Raw genomic sequence first — 14,968 nt, forward strand, 5'->3', positions numbered from 1 at the left:
AGATGAGCTTTGTGCCTGATAGCAGGCGAGGGTAGCGTGTGTGGAGGTCAGAGGACAGCTGTAGGAGTTGGTTCACTCCTTCCACCATGTGGGCCCCAGGGATCAATCTCAGGTCAGCAGGCTTAGTGACAAGATCCTTGACCTGCTGAACCATCGTTCTGGCCCATACGAGAGTTTAAGATTTATTTTTATTTTAAATTATCTGTATGGGTGTGTGTGTGTGTGTGTGTGTGTGTGTGTGTGTGGGCACGTATACATGCGTGCAGGTACTTATGGAGGCCAGAAGAGGGTGTTGGAGCCCCTGGAGCTGGAGCTCGAGGGGGTTGTGAGCCACCCAACACAGGTGCTGGGAACCAAGTGTGGGTCCTCTGCAAGAGCAGTACACTGTCTTAACCCCTGAGCCATCTCTCCAGTCCCACACCTAAGTTCTTAATGAGCCAAACCAGCCAGTGAAGTTTATGGAAATGCAGACTCCAGGGCTTCATTCCCAGACTTCACTGAGGCAGAATGTCCAGGAAAGGAACCCCAGAACCTGCATACTTAGTAAGCTCGTTTGGAGTGTTCTATGCCTGCTGAGATCTGAGACCCACAGTTCTAGACACTTAGAAAATTGTTAAGTAGGGACAGCATCAACTTTACCAACTTAGCCAGGGGGAAGTGTATAGATCGGTGGCAGTAACCAGGACATACTTGTGCAACTGATCTGTGGAACTTTTCTCTGTGTGTGTTTGTGTACATTTGTGTGTGTGTGTGTGTGTGTGTGTGTGTGTGTGTGTAGGTCAGAGGTCATCCTCGGGTGCTATTCCTCAGAACCTTCCACATTGTTTTTTTGAGGCAGGGTCTCTCATTGGTCTGGGTTCATGATAATCGGCTAGGCTGGCCTAAGCTGTCCAGAAAGCTTCCTTTCTCTGTTTTCTCAGCACTGGGATTACAAGCATGGGTTACCATTTCTGGCTTTTTATTTGTATATTTATTATTTAAAAATTTATTTTACGTGTATTTATTTTGCTTTGTATGTATGTCGGCACACTGTGTGCAGGCCTGGTGCCCGTAGAGGATGGAAGAGGGTATCAGATCGCCTGAAACTGGGGTTGCAGATGGCTGTAAGCCAACATGTGGATTCTGGGAATTGAACCCAGATCTTTACAGCTGAGCCATCTGTCCAGCACCACCCACCCACCTCCATCTGACTTTTTGACTTGAGTCTGGGGGCTGAACTCGGGTCATCCTGTATTTTCAAAGCTGAATCATTTCTCCAGCCCTAATTGCTAGACTTTTTTTTTTTTTTTTGGCTTGCAAAATTGAAATCATTAAACAACTCCCCATTGTCCCTTTTTTACGGCTCCTGGCAGCCTTCATTCCACTTTCTGTCTCCCTGAGAAAGACCGTGCTGAGAGCCTTATGGACTGGAATGCTACGGTGTATAACTTTTTCTGGCTGCCTTATTTTACTTAGTACAATATCCTCACAGTTTGTCACATTACAGTGTGGGTCAGACTTTCCCTCCTTTCGAGGGTTGAATGAATGTTGCTTGAACATATTGATTATATTTCATTTGCCCATTCATCATGTTTTGGCCATTGAATAAGGCTGTTCTGACTCTGGTTTCAATTCCTTGGGGTATATAGCTAGAAATGGATCATACGGAAACATTTTTTTTGTTTGTTTATATGTTTGTTTTTTGGTTTTTGTTTTTTCAAGACAGAGTTTCTTTGTGTTCTGGAACTAGCTCTGAAGACCAGGCTGGCCTCAAACTCACCTGCCTCTGCCTCCTGAGTATAAGACAGTTTTCACTGTGGTTTGAGTTTTAACTTGCATTTCCAAGGGACTTCCTAGTTGAACATCTTTTCCTGTGCTGCACACAGTCCACGCGTTGCTCACCCTTGGAGAAATGCTTGTTCTCGCTTTCCCACTAACAAACGTGTACATTGGCTTTTGTTTAGCTGTCGTTCTTCATAGATCTGAATGGGACCCCTCATCACATATCTGTGAGCAGATCCGGTTGGCAAATATCTTCCCCCAGTCTTTGAGTTGCCTTTTTACTCTGTTGATTGTGTCCTCTGATGCAATTCTAGATTTTTTATTCACACAATAATTACATAGAGAAAATGTATCTGCTACTCCGCCTTCATGTGGTGAAAACTCAGGCCTGGGTTGAGTGATTTGTGCAGAGCCCCACAGCTGTGAGTGTGGAGCGTTGGCTGGCACTCTGGTCTGACTTGAAAGCTGTGCCTTCTCCATTACTATGCTCTGCTGGCCATCCTACTCTGACTGATAACATAAGGGGGGCTGGGAGATTTGAAGGAACTCATGTAGGTGGGAGAAACATAGCTGAGCCCTGGCATACCTTGCTTCAAGCTTGCGGCTTGCCTTGGCCTTGGCGCCGCACCTTATCCCGTGGACTGGACAGCGATGTTGTTTTCTTTTCGTTTTGTTTTGTTTCTTTTGTTTTGTTTTATATTTTGTGAACACATCTTTGTTCACACTCTTCACAGGAGCATATGTGTATGATAAAACCACCTGCTAAGGATGACATTAGCTCTCTGGGTGCTGGCACTTGTCTGGATGGGTAGCTGGAGAAGGCAGGGTAGGGTCAGCGAGAAGCTGAGTACTCTTGGCTGACCTGTGATGGGGAGGGAGAGGCTAGGGAACCCATTCTGAGATTGTTCTCAAAGGAAGGTCACCTTCAAGTTCGTTCGATCTTATTCATTCATCATTTTCTTATCAAACATGTAATAAGGACCTGCAGTGGGGTTCTTGAACTGCAAGTGGTGACCAGCTGTTTGATCAGCTGGGATCCTGTGAGAATGCAGCTTCTTAGGCTCCTTGCCCAAGTCCCTGGCAGGCCTCTGGAGTCTGCTTCTAGTACAGGGCTCAGGGCTGTCGGTATTAGCAGCTACCCAGGAGGCACTCCTGCATCCCAGCTGCTGTCAGAAAGTCAGAAGACCCCTGCTGCCAGATGTAGGAGAATATTCTTCCTCCTAGCTCTCCACAGATGTCTGCCCTGTTAGGGAGGGAGGCGGGAGATTGTGTGAAGTGAGCCAGGTTGGGCGTGTCAATGGGATATGCAGGTGAAGTCGGCTAGTAGGTTACCAGATACACCCCTGAGTCTTAGGAGAGAACTGGAAGGCTCTTGTGGAAGCTGTCAACTGTCAGATGGACTGATTAGATTGATGAATGTATTAGAGAAACACTCAAGATGGGAAGGCCAAAAAGGATATGGGCTGTAAGGTAACATGGCACTTCTCCTCCACTTACGCTGGCCATCAGGACAACAGTATGACTCATTTATACTATGGCACTAAACATAAAAGGATCCTTGGTCTTGGGACCTCCTAGGATGATTGTGTTTGCTGGGCATTTTCCTTCTATTGGGATCTCCAATATGGCACCACCAGTCTAGACTCGATGGTAATGGACATGGTCAGCCCTGATTTCCTGTGATCATAAACCAGGCAGAATGAGACTCACCTGTGTCCTAGTGGACTCTGCCTTCCAGCTGGGTTCCAGGGCTGTGTAGAGCTGGGTTCCAGGGCTGTGTAGAGCTGGGTTCCAGGGATTGTGTGGAGCTGGGTTCCAGGGATTGTGTGGAGCTGGGTTCCAGGGCTGTGTAGAGCTGGGTTCCAGGGCTGTGTGGAGCTGGGTTCCAGGGATTGTGTAGAGCTGTGTTCCAGGGCTGTATCGAGCTGGGTTCCAGGGCTGTAGAGAGCTGGGTTCCAGGGCTGTGTAGAGCTGGGTTCCAGGGATTGTGTAGAGCTGTGTTCCAGGGCTGTGTAGAGCTGTGTTCCAGGGCTGTGTAGAGCTGAGTTCCAGGGCTGTGTGGAGCTGGGTTCCAGGGCTGTGTAGAGCTGGGTTCCAGGGCTGTGTAGAGCTGGGTTCCAGGGATTGTGTGGAGCTGGGTTCCAGGGCTGTGTGGAGCTGGGTTCCAGGGCTGTGTGGAGCTGGGTTCCAGGGCTGTGTGGAGCTGGGTTCCAGGGCTGTGTAGAGCTGAGTTCCAGGGCTGTGTAGAGCTGGGTTCCAGGGATTGTGTAGAGCTGGGTTCCAGGGCTGTGTGGAGCTGGGTTCCAGGGATTGTGTAGAGCTGGGTTTCAGGACATGTACACAACCTGCTTCTGGGGCTGTGTAGAGCATGTTCCTTTAGCGGCTTTGTCTGGGTAGTGCTGGGAAGCTCCATCCGTCATTCGTGTGCTTTATGAGAACTACGTGTGGTCTTCAAATGACTAATATAAATCTGAGAACGGTCTGATTGGATTGATGCATTTGTGTACCAGAATCTTCTGTTAGGAAAAACTCAGCTTTCCTGGGGGAAAAGGAAGGGCTCACCATTGTTTGTTCCCTAGCTGGAAAATTCTATGTCCCAGGAGAGCTTAGGAAAATATTTTTAATCATTTCTGGTATCAGAACAGCCCTCCCCATAGTCAGCGGCCTGCTGCCTCGACTGTCCAACGGCAGTGGCCCAGGGATTTGACTTCTTATGGTCACCAACTTAGCTGTGCATAGACCAAGGGTCAGGTAGAGCAGGTTCTCTGTGGGGCTCCCCAGCAGATGCCTCTCAGTGTGCACTAGCCCTCTCAGGGAGCCTGATTGCTGGCCCCACTCTGTCCTGGGTGCTGCATGGTGCCTGTTCTCAGCTTGAAGCCTCCATGTGGGGCAGGTTTTGTACTTCTGTTCTGATGGTGTGGTGTGTGATGGGGAGGTCCAGCCATAGTCTACCTTCCTTAGGATAGATTGTGCCCTTTTTCTCCTCCTTGTAGAAAGGTGCTAATGCTTGGGAGATCCCAGAGACGACCCTACCACTAGGAAAGAGTTGCAGAGTCCTCCCTGTCTGAGGACACCTGGTTGTAGTAGCAGCTTCACTGGAGAAAGAGTTTGCCCTTGTGCAGCAGGATACAGGTAGACAGTTTGTGTTTTTGATGCCCTTGAGCTTGGACTCCAAGCAAGCTGAACACAGTTCATCCTTCTGTAGGGACTTAATTAACCCACTGATTTTTGCCATTTCAATTAGTCAGCCAGTTTAACCTGCTCCCCCCACCCCCCAGTACTTTGAAATTACTCTTTCCAGAAGATATGTGATCATGCTTTTAGCCCTGGCAGGCAGTGCTGGCGCTGCTTCTGAGCATCCTTGCCCATGCTCTCTGTGGGGAGGCCAGGATGGCAGAGAGGCCAGGCCTCCTTTGAAGGCAGCAGCTCCTGCCCCCTGCAGTCCTTGCCCTGGAAAACACTTTAAACTCCCCGGCCCACTCCCCACTGCTGGAAGGCCTCTGTGGAGGGGCTGTGTGTTGTTAGCTGGGTTTTGATTTCAGTACTGGAGTTGATAAAACGAGATAAACCCCAGGCTCACTAAGGTTGTGGAAATTAAACAGAGATGATATCAAAGTTCCCCTGAGTTTTCAGCGTGCTGCAGGCGCTTCACTGGGGCTGGAGGCAGCCTTTGATTCTGAAACAATGAGCAGCATCAGTTAAACCCAGAACTGCTGACTTTTAGGGATTATGTGCATGGTTGTGGTAATTCTTTGATCAGCTACAAGGGAGCAGTGTGGCGTCTACACACTACACTGTGAAGGGGCACCATAGTTAAAGCTCATTTCCTGTGAGCCTGGGATGACAGTGTTGTTGAGGTGCCACCCTGTGAGGGACCAAACCTCCTCCTGGCCATCTTCCTTTGTAAACACATCTAGCATGGCATGGAGGGGGGAAGACCCCCCCCTAGCTTGAAAGACCAGACCCAACTCACCTTGTGCTGTGCGTCCACACACTCTTGCCTTGCTCTCTTGTCTCGGAGAGATCTCTCAGGGAAACACAAGGACAGATGCCTGGAGCAGGGCTCTGCAGCCCTCGGCCTGGGAATGACCCTGCAGACGCCGTGTGCCCCCACTCAGGAGACGTCATTGGGGACGATCTCTGATGGTCTGGAAGGTTCCATTTGGAGAAGAACTCAAGGTCACCATCACCATAGCCAAGAGCAGACTTGCCAACACTGAACTACCTTACCTGGCCTGTGTTGAGAACTAGGTTTCAGATTGGCTCAGTATCTGCCATCTAGCCACCCAAATAGGGGGGCCACTCTGGCTTTCCCTGTGGACACCTTTCTGCGGCTGTCGCTGGACGGCACAGGCTTGCCTCTGGCTCCCTTCCTCCAGGTTAGCCGTGCGGCTGTGCTTGGTAATGGAGCCCCTGTGTGCTGTGGATCCTGCCCGCACTAGGCCATAGATCAACCCATTCCCTCCCGTGCCGAGCTCAGATCTCCCTCATTAGGCCTGAATTTACCTCTGTCCTACACAAACATGGCCTTAGCTCATTTTTATTGTTGTAAATTATTTATGAGGGGAATGTTGAATCTCGAAACTGAGGTGTGAGGAAAATTAATCCCATGTTACTTTTATCTTTCTGTACTTTCTTCCCCCTTGCTTGACTTATTGAGCTACGGCCAGAGAAAGAAGCGCTTTGGCATTTTAAAATATAATTAGTGTTGAAACTGCTTTCCCTTTTGGGCAGGATGTTGGTCTCTGTGCAGTGAAACAGCACAGGCTAGACTGAGGAGGATGCCCTGCTGGCTGCCGGTTGCCGGGCTATGGGAACAAGCCTCAGTTTTCCCTTATACAGAATAAGGCTAGCTTGGTGGGCCCTCCTGCTCTGAGGTGAGTTTCAGCCAACTTGCAGAGTTCTGTACAAACTTAACAGGGATTTGTTCACATGAGTGAGGAGCCACTAAGGGGGGGGCAAGAGTTGCTGCAGGGAGGCCTTTTGTATTTACCCTGTCACTTCCTGCCTGGCAGGTCGGTGCTGTTCTTAAACACATGCTCCCTTGCTCTCCCTCCAGCCTGCTATTGGTCTCACATTCGTGGCCCCTCTTCTTCCTGTCAGAGGCCTGGCCCGCGACCCTGGTGGCAGGGTGCTGTTCTGCTCCTGCGCCTTCCCTTCTGCCTGGAGACTCCAAGCAGCCTGAGGAAACCCGGAGTGCAAGTTGATAAATGGCCTTTTGTCAGGAGGTCAATCGAAGTGACGGCAGAGATGCTGTTAAAAGTAATTTGCAGTCAGAAATATGTAATTCAGGGCAAGCCACTCTGAGCGATGGCCTCTGCCATGGATATCTTGGGCGTTTCTCATTAAGAGGCTCCTTGGCTGGTGGTGGCCATGCCCCACCGCCAAGTGGAACAGCCCCTGGAACAGCCATTTGTCTCTGAGGCACAGAGACTGCCCTGATCCCCAGGGCACAGCAGCTCGGCAACCAGGGGAGAGAGGCAGGGGCGGGGAGTGCATGGAGATGTCTGCCGGCCGGGCCAGACCTGCTGTGGGCTGCGCAGGCTGGGCTCCTGCGCTTTGAGGCCCAGCTCTTTGTCCGCTTTAGTTGGAGGCTGTCTGCAGCCATTTTGGAAACTGCTGCTGGGTGCCTCCCTGGTTGCATTGTGGGAGCAGTATCTTCCCCTTGCAAGTACACTCGTCCGCCTGCAATTGGCAGTGTGCGTCAAATAAGAGAACCCCTGTCATCGTGCCTTGTGGAGGGCATTGCCATCCCAGACCATGCATCTCCCAACAAATGAGATAGTCCTTGTGTGTGCCCCCGTAATCTCTCTGTCTCCCTCCCCTTTTCCATCATTCTCCTTCTTTTCATTTCTTTTTCTCGTTTCATTCTCTGTCCCTCTTTCTCTTTTATAGTAAAGGCAGTAGTATTTAAATTTTTTTGTTTCACATGTTTTTTATTAAATTCACAGCATGATATTTAACACTGGCAGGATTCGTACATTCTGCTAATGAGTTGCTAATTGCAAAGCATTTTTGGTAACCGACAGCAGGTACCAATATTTTGCAAACTGCAGCCTTGTGGTTTTTATGTTCCCCATAATACAGGATTTTTCAGGGGCAGAGGCATTTTGTTTAGTGATTTGCTCTGGATTGGGCAGGTGCAGGTATTTAACCCTAAACCCATATTGGGGTCACACATGTGGAATCACTTGGTAAATATTTGCTTAATACCTACTGGGTGTAAGAGCACTAAGCCCCGTGCTGTTAGAGATAAACTTGGTAGAAAATGAAAATTGGAGCTAGGGAAGAATATAGTGGTGTGGTATAGTCTCCACCGTCTGCCCTCGGCTGTTGGAAGCTTATTTTTGCTATAAGCCAATAAAGTATATAACTCTGTAACTTGGCTAAGAGGGTAGGGGTGCCAGGCACTGCCAAACCCTCTCGAGAAACAAGTCTGTTTCTGGGGTGTTTTGTGGGTTCTGCTGACTAAATGGGTGAGCTGCGTAGTATTTTGGTGGTTCCTGTGAGGCAGGCTCACTTGGGGTGGCCAGTGCCTTTTGATAAGAACCTGCCTCCTGCTGCCTCCTTAGGCAGGATGTTTGGTTTGCTTTTGAAACTGTACCCAGCCTGCAGCCCGTGGGACTTAATTGCTACAGAGTGAGGTGGGATTTATTTGTTCTTTCCCTACCTCCCGCCCAGTAAAAGTCCTCTGCATCAGGTGTTGCTCTTTATATTTGGTTTCCGGGGCAGGGACACTGAGCGGCCAGGCTCACTGCTCTCCATGCTGAGCCAGCCTCCTCCGCTGGTCCTGCGCAGAAGCAGCGAGCAGCAGAGTAGTAATTCCACATCCCTTCTTTTCATCCAAGTGACCAGTGAGAATTAGGATCACTCCTGACCCAGGGGCGGCTGAACTAGACAAAGAAATGGGCCACACCTCTAGTACATGGTGCCTCTTAGTTCTGGCCCAAAGGTCCCATGTGTTTTTAAGCCTTCCAGTCCACATGCTTTTCTTCTGGGCACCTACTGTGTGTCATGGAGCTCTCCGGGCCCTTCTTTTATATCCTTCTGGGCACCTACTGTGTGTCATGGAGCTCTCCGGGCCCTTCTTTTATATCCTTCTGGGCACCTACTGTGTGTCACGGAGCTCTCCGGGCCCTTCTTTTATATCCTTCTGGGCACCTACTGTGTGTCGTGGAGCTCTCCGGGCCCTTCTTTTATATCCTTCTGGGCACCTACTGTGTGTCGTGGAGCTCTCCGGGCCCTTCTTTTATATCCTTCTGGGCACCTACTGTGTGTCGTGGAGCTCTCCGGGTCCTTCTTTTATATCCTTTCTCTTAGTTTTTTCAATAGCTGGGGAGTAGATCAAGACCTCATTTTACAGTTGAGGGAAAGCAGGGGCCTCCCAAGGTTTAACTTCTTGTTTAGACACTAACTTGTAAATATGGAGTCCAGAGCCCCAAATGCCTTCTGTGGTTTTGGAGCTCGTTAAGTTGTCTACTAAATGTCTAGTTATTGGATAGGCTGTACGTTTGGAAGCCTAGCCCCATATGGGGGCACACGAGACTTTGCTAGGGGTGGCTCGTCCCTGTTCAGAAATGAGACAGTTGGGAGTAGAATTAAGAATAATGTGGGGTTGGGCAGGTAGCTCAGTGGGTAACATGCTTATCTGGCCTACCTAAAGCCCTGGGTTCCATTCCAAGTACCTGATAAAACTATATGTGCATACCTGTAATATGAGCACTTGGGAGGAGACAGGAGTTCAAGACTGGCCTGGACTATAGGTAATGTACTTTGGGGTTTGAATTGAAATTACCTCCTGGGAGCAGACAGGAGCCCTCAGCATTCCACACTAACAGCTTGAGGTGTGGTGAGTGAATTCTTAATCTGAGTTCAGGATCAGATAAGGCCCTGGTGAGGAATGTAGGCACTGGCTGCTGCAGAATTCTGTCTACGAGGCTGCCCTGTTCACATGAAATGCCGAGTTTGAATTTTGTACTCTCCGTTTCCTTTTCCAAACTAGGACCAAGCCACCATGCCTGAAGTCAAAGAGCTCTCAGAAGCCTTACCAGAGACACCGATGGACCCCATCACGGGAGTCGGGGTGGTGGCTTCCCGGAACCGAGCCCCGACAGGCTATGATGTGGTAAGACTCAGTGCCAGCTTGTCAGTTCTGCTCTCTGTCCAAGAACTTGTCCCTGGGAGGAAAATGTGCTTGTCTCTCAGAACTAGAGTCACAGCCAGGGGAGGCAGCCACGAGTGTCTTGCTTTGGGGGTCATGGGGTGCGGGGATGATTTCCTGACCTTGGCCATAACTGGCTTTTGGTTGTTTTTCACCCTTTAATTAGACCCTTTGATTTCTGAAGTCACTTCTAGTTTTGATGCTTCATGCAAAGGATTTAGGGAAGACCTTGGGGATTGTCTTGTATTTTCCCAGCAGTGTGAATGTTCTGAGTGTGTTGTCCTCGGCCATAGCCGGAGCCTGTGCAAGGCTCCCCATTGTTGGGGCAATAATCAGGTAACTCTTTGTCATGGGGCTGTCCTGTGCCTCAGAGTCTATGTGCAATACCCTTGACTCTACTTAGTTGAGGTGAAGAACATCCCAGATGTTTCTAGAGATTCCCCGGGGAAGGGTGGGTGAGCAAAATCAGTCCCGACTGAGAACCTCTTTGGTCAGTCTACATCAGGTCCTTGCTGCAAAAAGAGGAGCCCGTAAAAAACAACAACAAAGAAAATCCAAGAAAGCAAAAACTCCCCTTCCCGAGTGAGTGTTGAGAAGCTTGGGAAAAGAGCAGGGGCTTTTTTGACAAAGATTTATATCTGGCCTGTCCTCTGTCTTCAAAGCCCAGTTAGAATGTCTGTCTTTCCATAAAGCAGAATCATTAGGTATGGCTTTGTCCCTTGGAACTCTTGGGGAAGCTAATCAAAATGTCCCTGATTGGAGAAGCCGAAGTGTGTTTTGATGAATTGGGTCTGAGATGCACATGGTGCATCAGGCAGGGCTGGGGGCTCCTGGTCTGCTGGTGGACCGTCCAGGCCCCCACTACGTGGACTGCAGGAGGCTCAAGCCCCGGGGCATGGGTCTCACATCTTACTGCTCTTCTCTGCCTATCAGTGTCTGTAGCATTCTGGCTGCCCCTTTGGGGTCACTCAGACCACTTGGCTAGTGGGCACCAGATGACCTTTGGTAGTTTGGCTTTCTGGAAGTCTCCTGAAGGCTGACAGGGGCACAATCTATCCCTGTCATTTTCTTCTAACATCTAGCTCAGGGCAGGAGAGCATGGTGTCAAATGAGTGAAATTAATAAGCACATTTCACCATCATGTCGTACCATGTGTTTTAGTGGAAGGTGAGTAGGGCAAGAGGCTGGAGCTAGCACGCCTGTAATTACACTGGCTGCACATGACCCTAGGCTCCTCTAAGAGCTCTTTCGGGGAGAGGGGCATATTCCTCTCTTCTCTTGCCTTTGGCCTCTTATGAGATAAACATCTCATTCCCAAGAGCCCTGAGTTCAAGGGGGAAAGGTGGAGAGGGCAGGGTGAGAAGAGGCACTTCCCGTTCTTTTCATCTGGAGTTCCATATTAAGTCAACAGAAGTGCAGGAATGTTTTGGGAAGACTCCAAGAAGTGACCAGAGGAGGCGTAAGCCTGCGGCCGCTGGAAGATTAACCCCCTCCTTCCCTCATACAGTGAGACTCTGACCAGCTTCCTGCTGTTAGTCACCAGATGTGCTGCTGGCCTCGGGCTGCAGGCTGCCATAGGAAGGCTTTCTAGGTACTGCTGTTGCTTGAGGCTAAAAATGCCAACAGTTCATTTATAGAAATGTAATTTAATGACTTCCTTTTTCTCTGGATGGGAAGGGAACTGGAGATCTTTTATTCACTGTCTCAATTCATTGTCCCCGTTTCTGCAGTCTTCTACCAACAGCCCTCCGCTTCTGTCACATGCCCAGGTCTCGGAGTGACAGACTGATGGAACCTGCCCTCAGAGATGGGGATGGGTCTCAAGAAAGTGTAGAAAAGGCTCAGAAGCAAGACTGGGGTTCAGAGTGAGAGGGAAGTGGGGGGAGAAGACTCAGTGTGGGTGCCTCTGAGGAAGAGTGGGGGAGGTGGGAGTGAGGCCTGATGTGACACCAGGAGCAACTCTTCCCGTCAGAAAGGCCGGCAGGTGTCAAGCTGGCCTGGGCACAAATGGGAGAGATTCCAGGGGAGAGAGGGTGCAAGTGGTCAGGGCCTGTCTGGTGACGTCCAACTGTCAGAGAATGGTTGGGGGCCGTTTCCGATGTTTGGCTCTCATTTCTTCCTGCTGCTGTTTGCTGGGAAGCTGGCCTTGATGGTGGCCTTCGTGCAGTGTGTGAGTTGCCCACCCACCCCCTTCCTTCCTTTCCCTTCTCATCTCCCTTCCTTTCAGTAATGTTGAAACTAATTAGGCAACAAAACATTTCTTCAAAACTGCTGGTCCTGCATAATTTATAGATGCCCAATATATCCCAGGCGTCTTCAGAATCACCCAAGCTGCCAGTGTTTGGAGCATTGGATGTAGGGTGCTGTGGCGACACTGGGCTTAAAATTGGAAACTTGCAAATAGAGGCCAATTGTCACTCACCAAAGCAGAAAAATAAAAAGAAAAGAAAAGGAAGGAAGGAAGGAAGGAAGGAAGGAAGGAAGGAAGGAAGAACCTACAAAACACAAAACTCTCTGTTCTGTGCTGAAGCAGGGTCAAGAAGGCTTGTGTGTTTCCAGAATGCTCAAGGACTCAAAACCCTCCAAAGGAGGGTAGCGAGCGCTTGCCTGAAGCCTATGGTAGATACCAAATGGAACATGTGAGCCACACTTGTCCCCCTGGACTGACTGGAGCTGCCACTCAAATCTCTAGAAAGGCCAGGTTGTGGGAGGAGGCCCTGTGAGGGCAGGAGACCTTCAATCCACAGGTGCTCCTCCTCCTGGCCACACTTGTAGCAGGTGGGCGGGAAGGGACAGCTTACCCCTGTCCCCCTCAGTGTTGCTCTGCTGACAAGGGTCTGCTCCTGAGCAAAGAAATGAGGGCTCCCCGCAGCCTCTGTCACAGGCTGGTTTCTTTTCAGAGCTGAGCTTGTTTTGATGAAGGCACCAGGTGTCCCCATTTTGTTTTGGTAGAAAATACTTTAAACCAAGTTTTATTGAAAATGTGGAAAGAGGTTTCCTGTGGCTTGAATCTGGGCCAGTCCTGTGAACTGTCTGGGGACTGATCTGCTCCTGAGAGGAGGACACACCGGGTGTTGGGAGTACAGTGGCCATCATTGTGCAAGAGGCCAGCAAGGCTGCCTCAGGAAGTCTGTCAGAAACTGTGGCTTCCTGTGGCTGTGGGGGAGGAGCCGTCTTCTCGTGTGGCCTCTCCTACCCCTATCACCCCCCATCTTGTGTGCAATTCCAGGGTTGACCAAAGGCTCACTCAGACAGTTGTGTGTGTGTGAGGGGGATGGACAGTGTCTTGATACCTCCTTCTGCTCACAGAAATATCTGGTTTACTTTTGCTCAGACTTGGAAAAATCAAACCTCAATTATTTGGCTTGACAGGGAAATTAATTTTTCTATTTTAAATTTGAAATTTAAGTTTTGGATTTATATGCACTTTAAGAACAAATGCGACCACCCTCAGCCTTTGTCAGGGATCAAGTGACATGACGAGGTGGCACAGGTGTGGTGTGTACTTCTGCCCATGGTGTGTTTGGAAACGCCAGCGTGTTTCAGAACCAGGACCCTGAGTCTAATCAAATGATGTGTGTTTTGTGGGTTTTGTGCCCCAGCTGTGGTGGCAGGCTGGCAGGTATCTGGTGCCGTGGGTAGTGAGCATTTTCTCGATCAATGATCAATGTGAGGTATGTTCTGGCTAGTTTTTGTCATTTTGACATAAACCAGAGTCATCTGGGAAGAGGGACCCTCAATTGAGGAATTGCCTCCATCAGACTGGCCTGTGGGCATATCTGTGGACTTCTTTTTTGTTTTTAAGGGTTTATTTATTATTTTTGTTCCTATGTATGTAGAAAAGACTGAATGAATTTCTGTACTGTTGGTAGGGACAGAACATCCTGAGTTACAGGGGTTGTGAGTGCTGGGCGGTGAGCCTGGGTCCTTATTGCAAAGTGCTCTTAGCTACTAAGCATTCTTTCTGTCCTGTGGAGGCGTATTCTCTCTCTCTCTCTCTCTCTCTCTCTCTCTCTCTCTCTCTCTCTCTCTCTCTCTCTATGTTTATTTAGCTTATGTGTATGGGCATTTTGCCTACATGCATGTCTGTGTACCAGGAGGCCAGAGGATGGTGTTGAATCCCCTAGAGCTGGAGTTCCAGATGGTTCTGAACCACCATGTGAGTGCTGGTAATTGAATCTGGAGTGTTCTAGAAGAGCAGCCCCAGTGCTCTTAATCACTGAGCCACATCTATCAAGTCCCCCATGGGGCATTTTCTTGATTAATGATTGATGTGAGAGGGCTAAGCCCACTGTGGGACATGCTACCCCTGGGGAGGTGGTCCTGGGTTCTATTAGAAAACAAGCAATGGGGAGCAAGCCAGTAAGCTGCCTTCCTCCTTGGTCCCTGCTTCAGTTCCTGCCTCCAGGTTCCTGCCTTGGCGTCCCTAGATGATGAAGACGTACCTAGAAGTGTAAAATGAAATAAACCCTTTCTTCCCCAAATTGCTTTTCATTGGTGTTTTATCGCAGCAACAGATACTCACAAGGGCAAGGAGGATGGGAATACTCCTTTGTCAGGAGTGTGCTGGAAGGGAAGTCTCTTCTGACTTTGGGTTTTGTTTGCGTTTTAAGTTATAACTTTCCCTATAGGGAAAGGCCATAGTGCTGTTCCTGCTGCCGGCTCCTCTGTGGCCATCACACCCACTGCCTCCCCAGAGCCCCAGCAACCGCTCCTCTTGCCTCCCAACTATAATTTTGTCATTTCTGAAGCTCATGTGGTTTGGGAGGAGGGAATCTCAACTGAGGAATTGTCTCCAACAGATCAGCTTGTGGACAAATCTGTGGGGCATTTTCTTGACTAATAATTGTTGTGGGAGGGCCCAGCCCATTGTGGGCAGTGTCACTCCTGGCTTCGTGGTTCAAGGTTTTCTAAGAAAAGAGACCGAGCAGACCAGTAAGCATCACCCCTCTGGGGTTTCTGCTCCAGGCTCCTGCCTTGAGCTCCTGTCTTGACTTCTCTCAGTGATGGACTTATGTATAATTTGCAAACCAAAATAAACTCTTT

At 49.5% G+C, this 14,968-nt stretch overlaps 1 protein-coding gene across 5 annotated transcripts in view; it reads left to right on the forward strand.

Annotated features, from left to right (window-relative positions):
* Mvb12b (multivesicular body subunit 12B) overlaps positions 1-14,968 on the forward strand; it is a 153,905-nt gene that overhangs the window by 2,942 nt on the left and 135,995 nt on the right. For 4 of the 5 annotated variants that reach the window (XM_087899708.1, XM_085681329.2, XM_085681330.2 and 1 more), the window contains exon 2: positions 9,764-9,886. In XM_087899708.1, the coding sequence (XP_087755834.1) occupies positions 9,764-9,886 (123 nt within the window). Of the gene's footprint in view, positions 1-6,524; positions 6,639-9,763; positions 9,887-14,968 lie in introns of those variants that run through there. The other variant, XM_087899710.1, reaches the window with a different exon arrangement.

The sequence above is a fragment of the Myodes glareolus genome, chromosome 21, assembly GCF_982192425.1.
Source record: "Myodes glareolus chromosome 21, mMyoGla1.1, whole genome shotgun sequence".
NCBI classification, from domain to species: Eukaryota; Metazoa; Chordata; class Mammalia; order Rodentia; family Cricetidae; genus Myodes; species Myodes glareolus.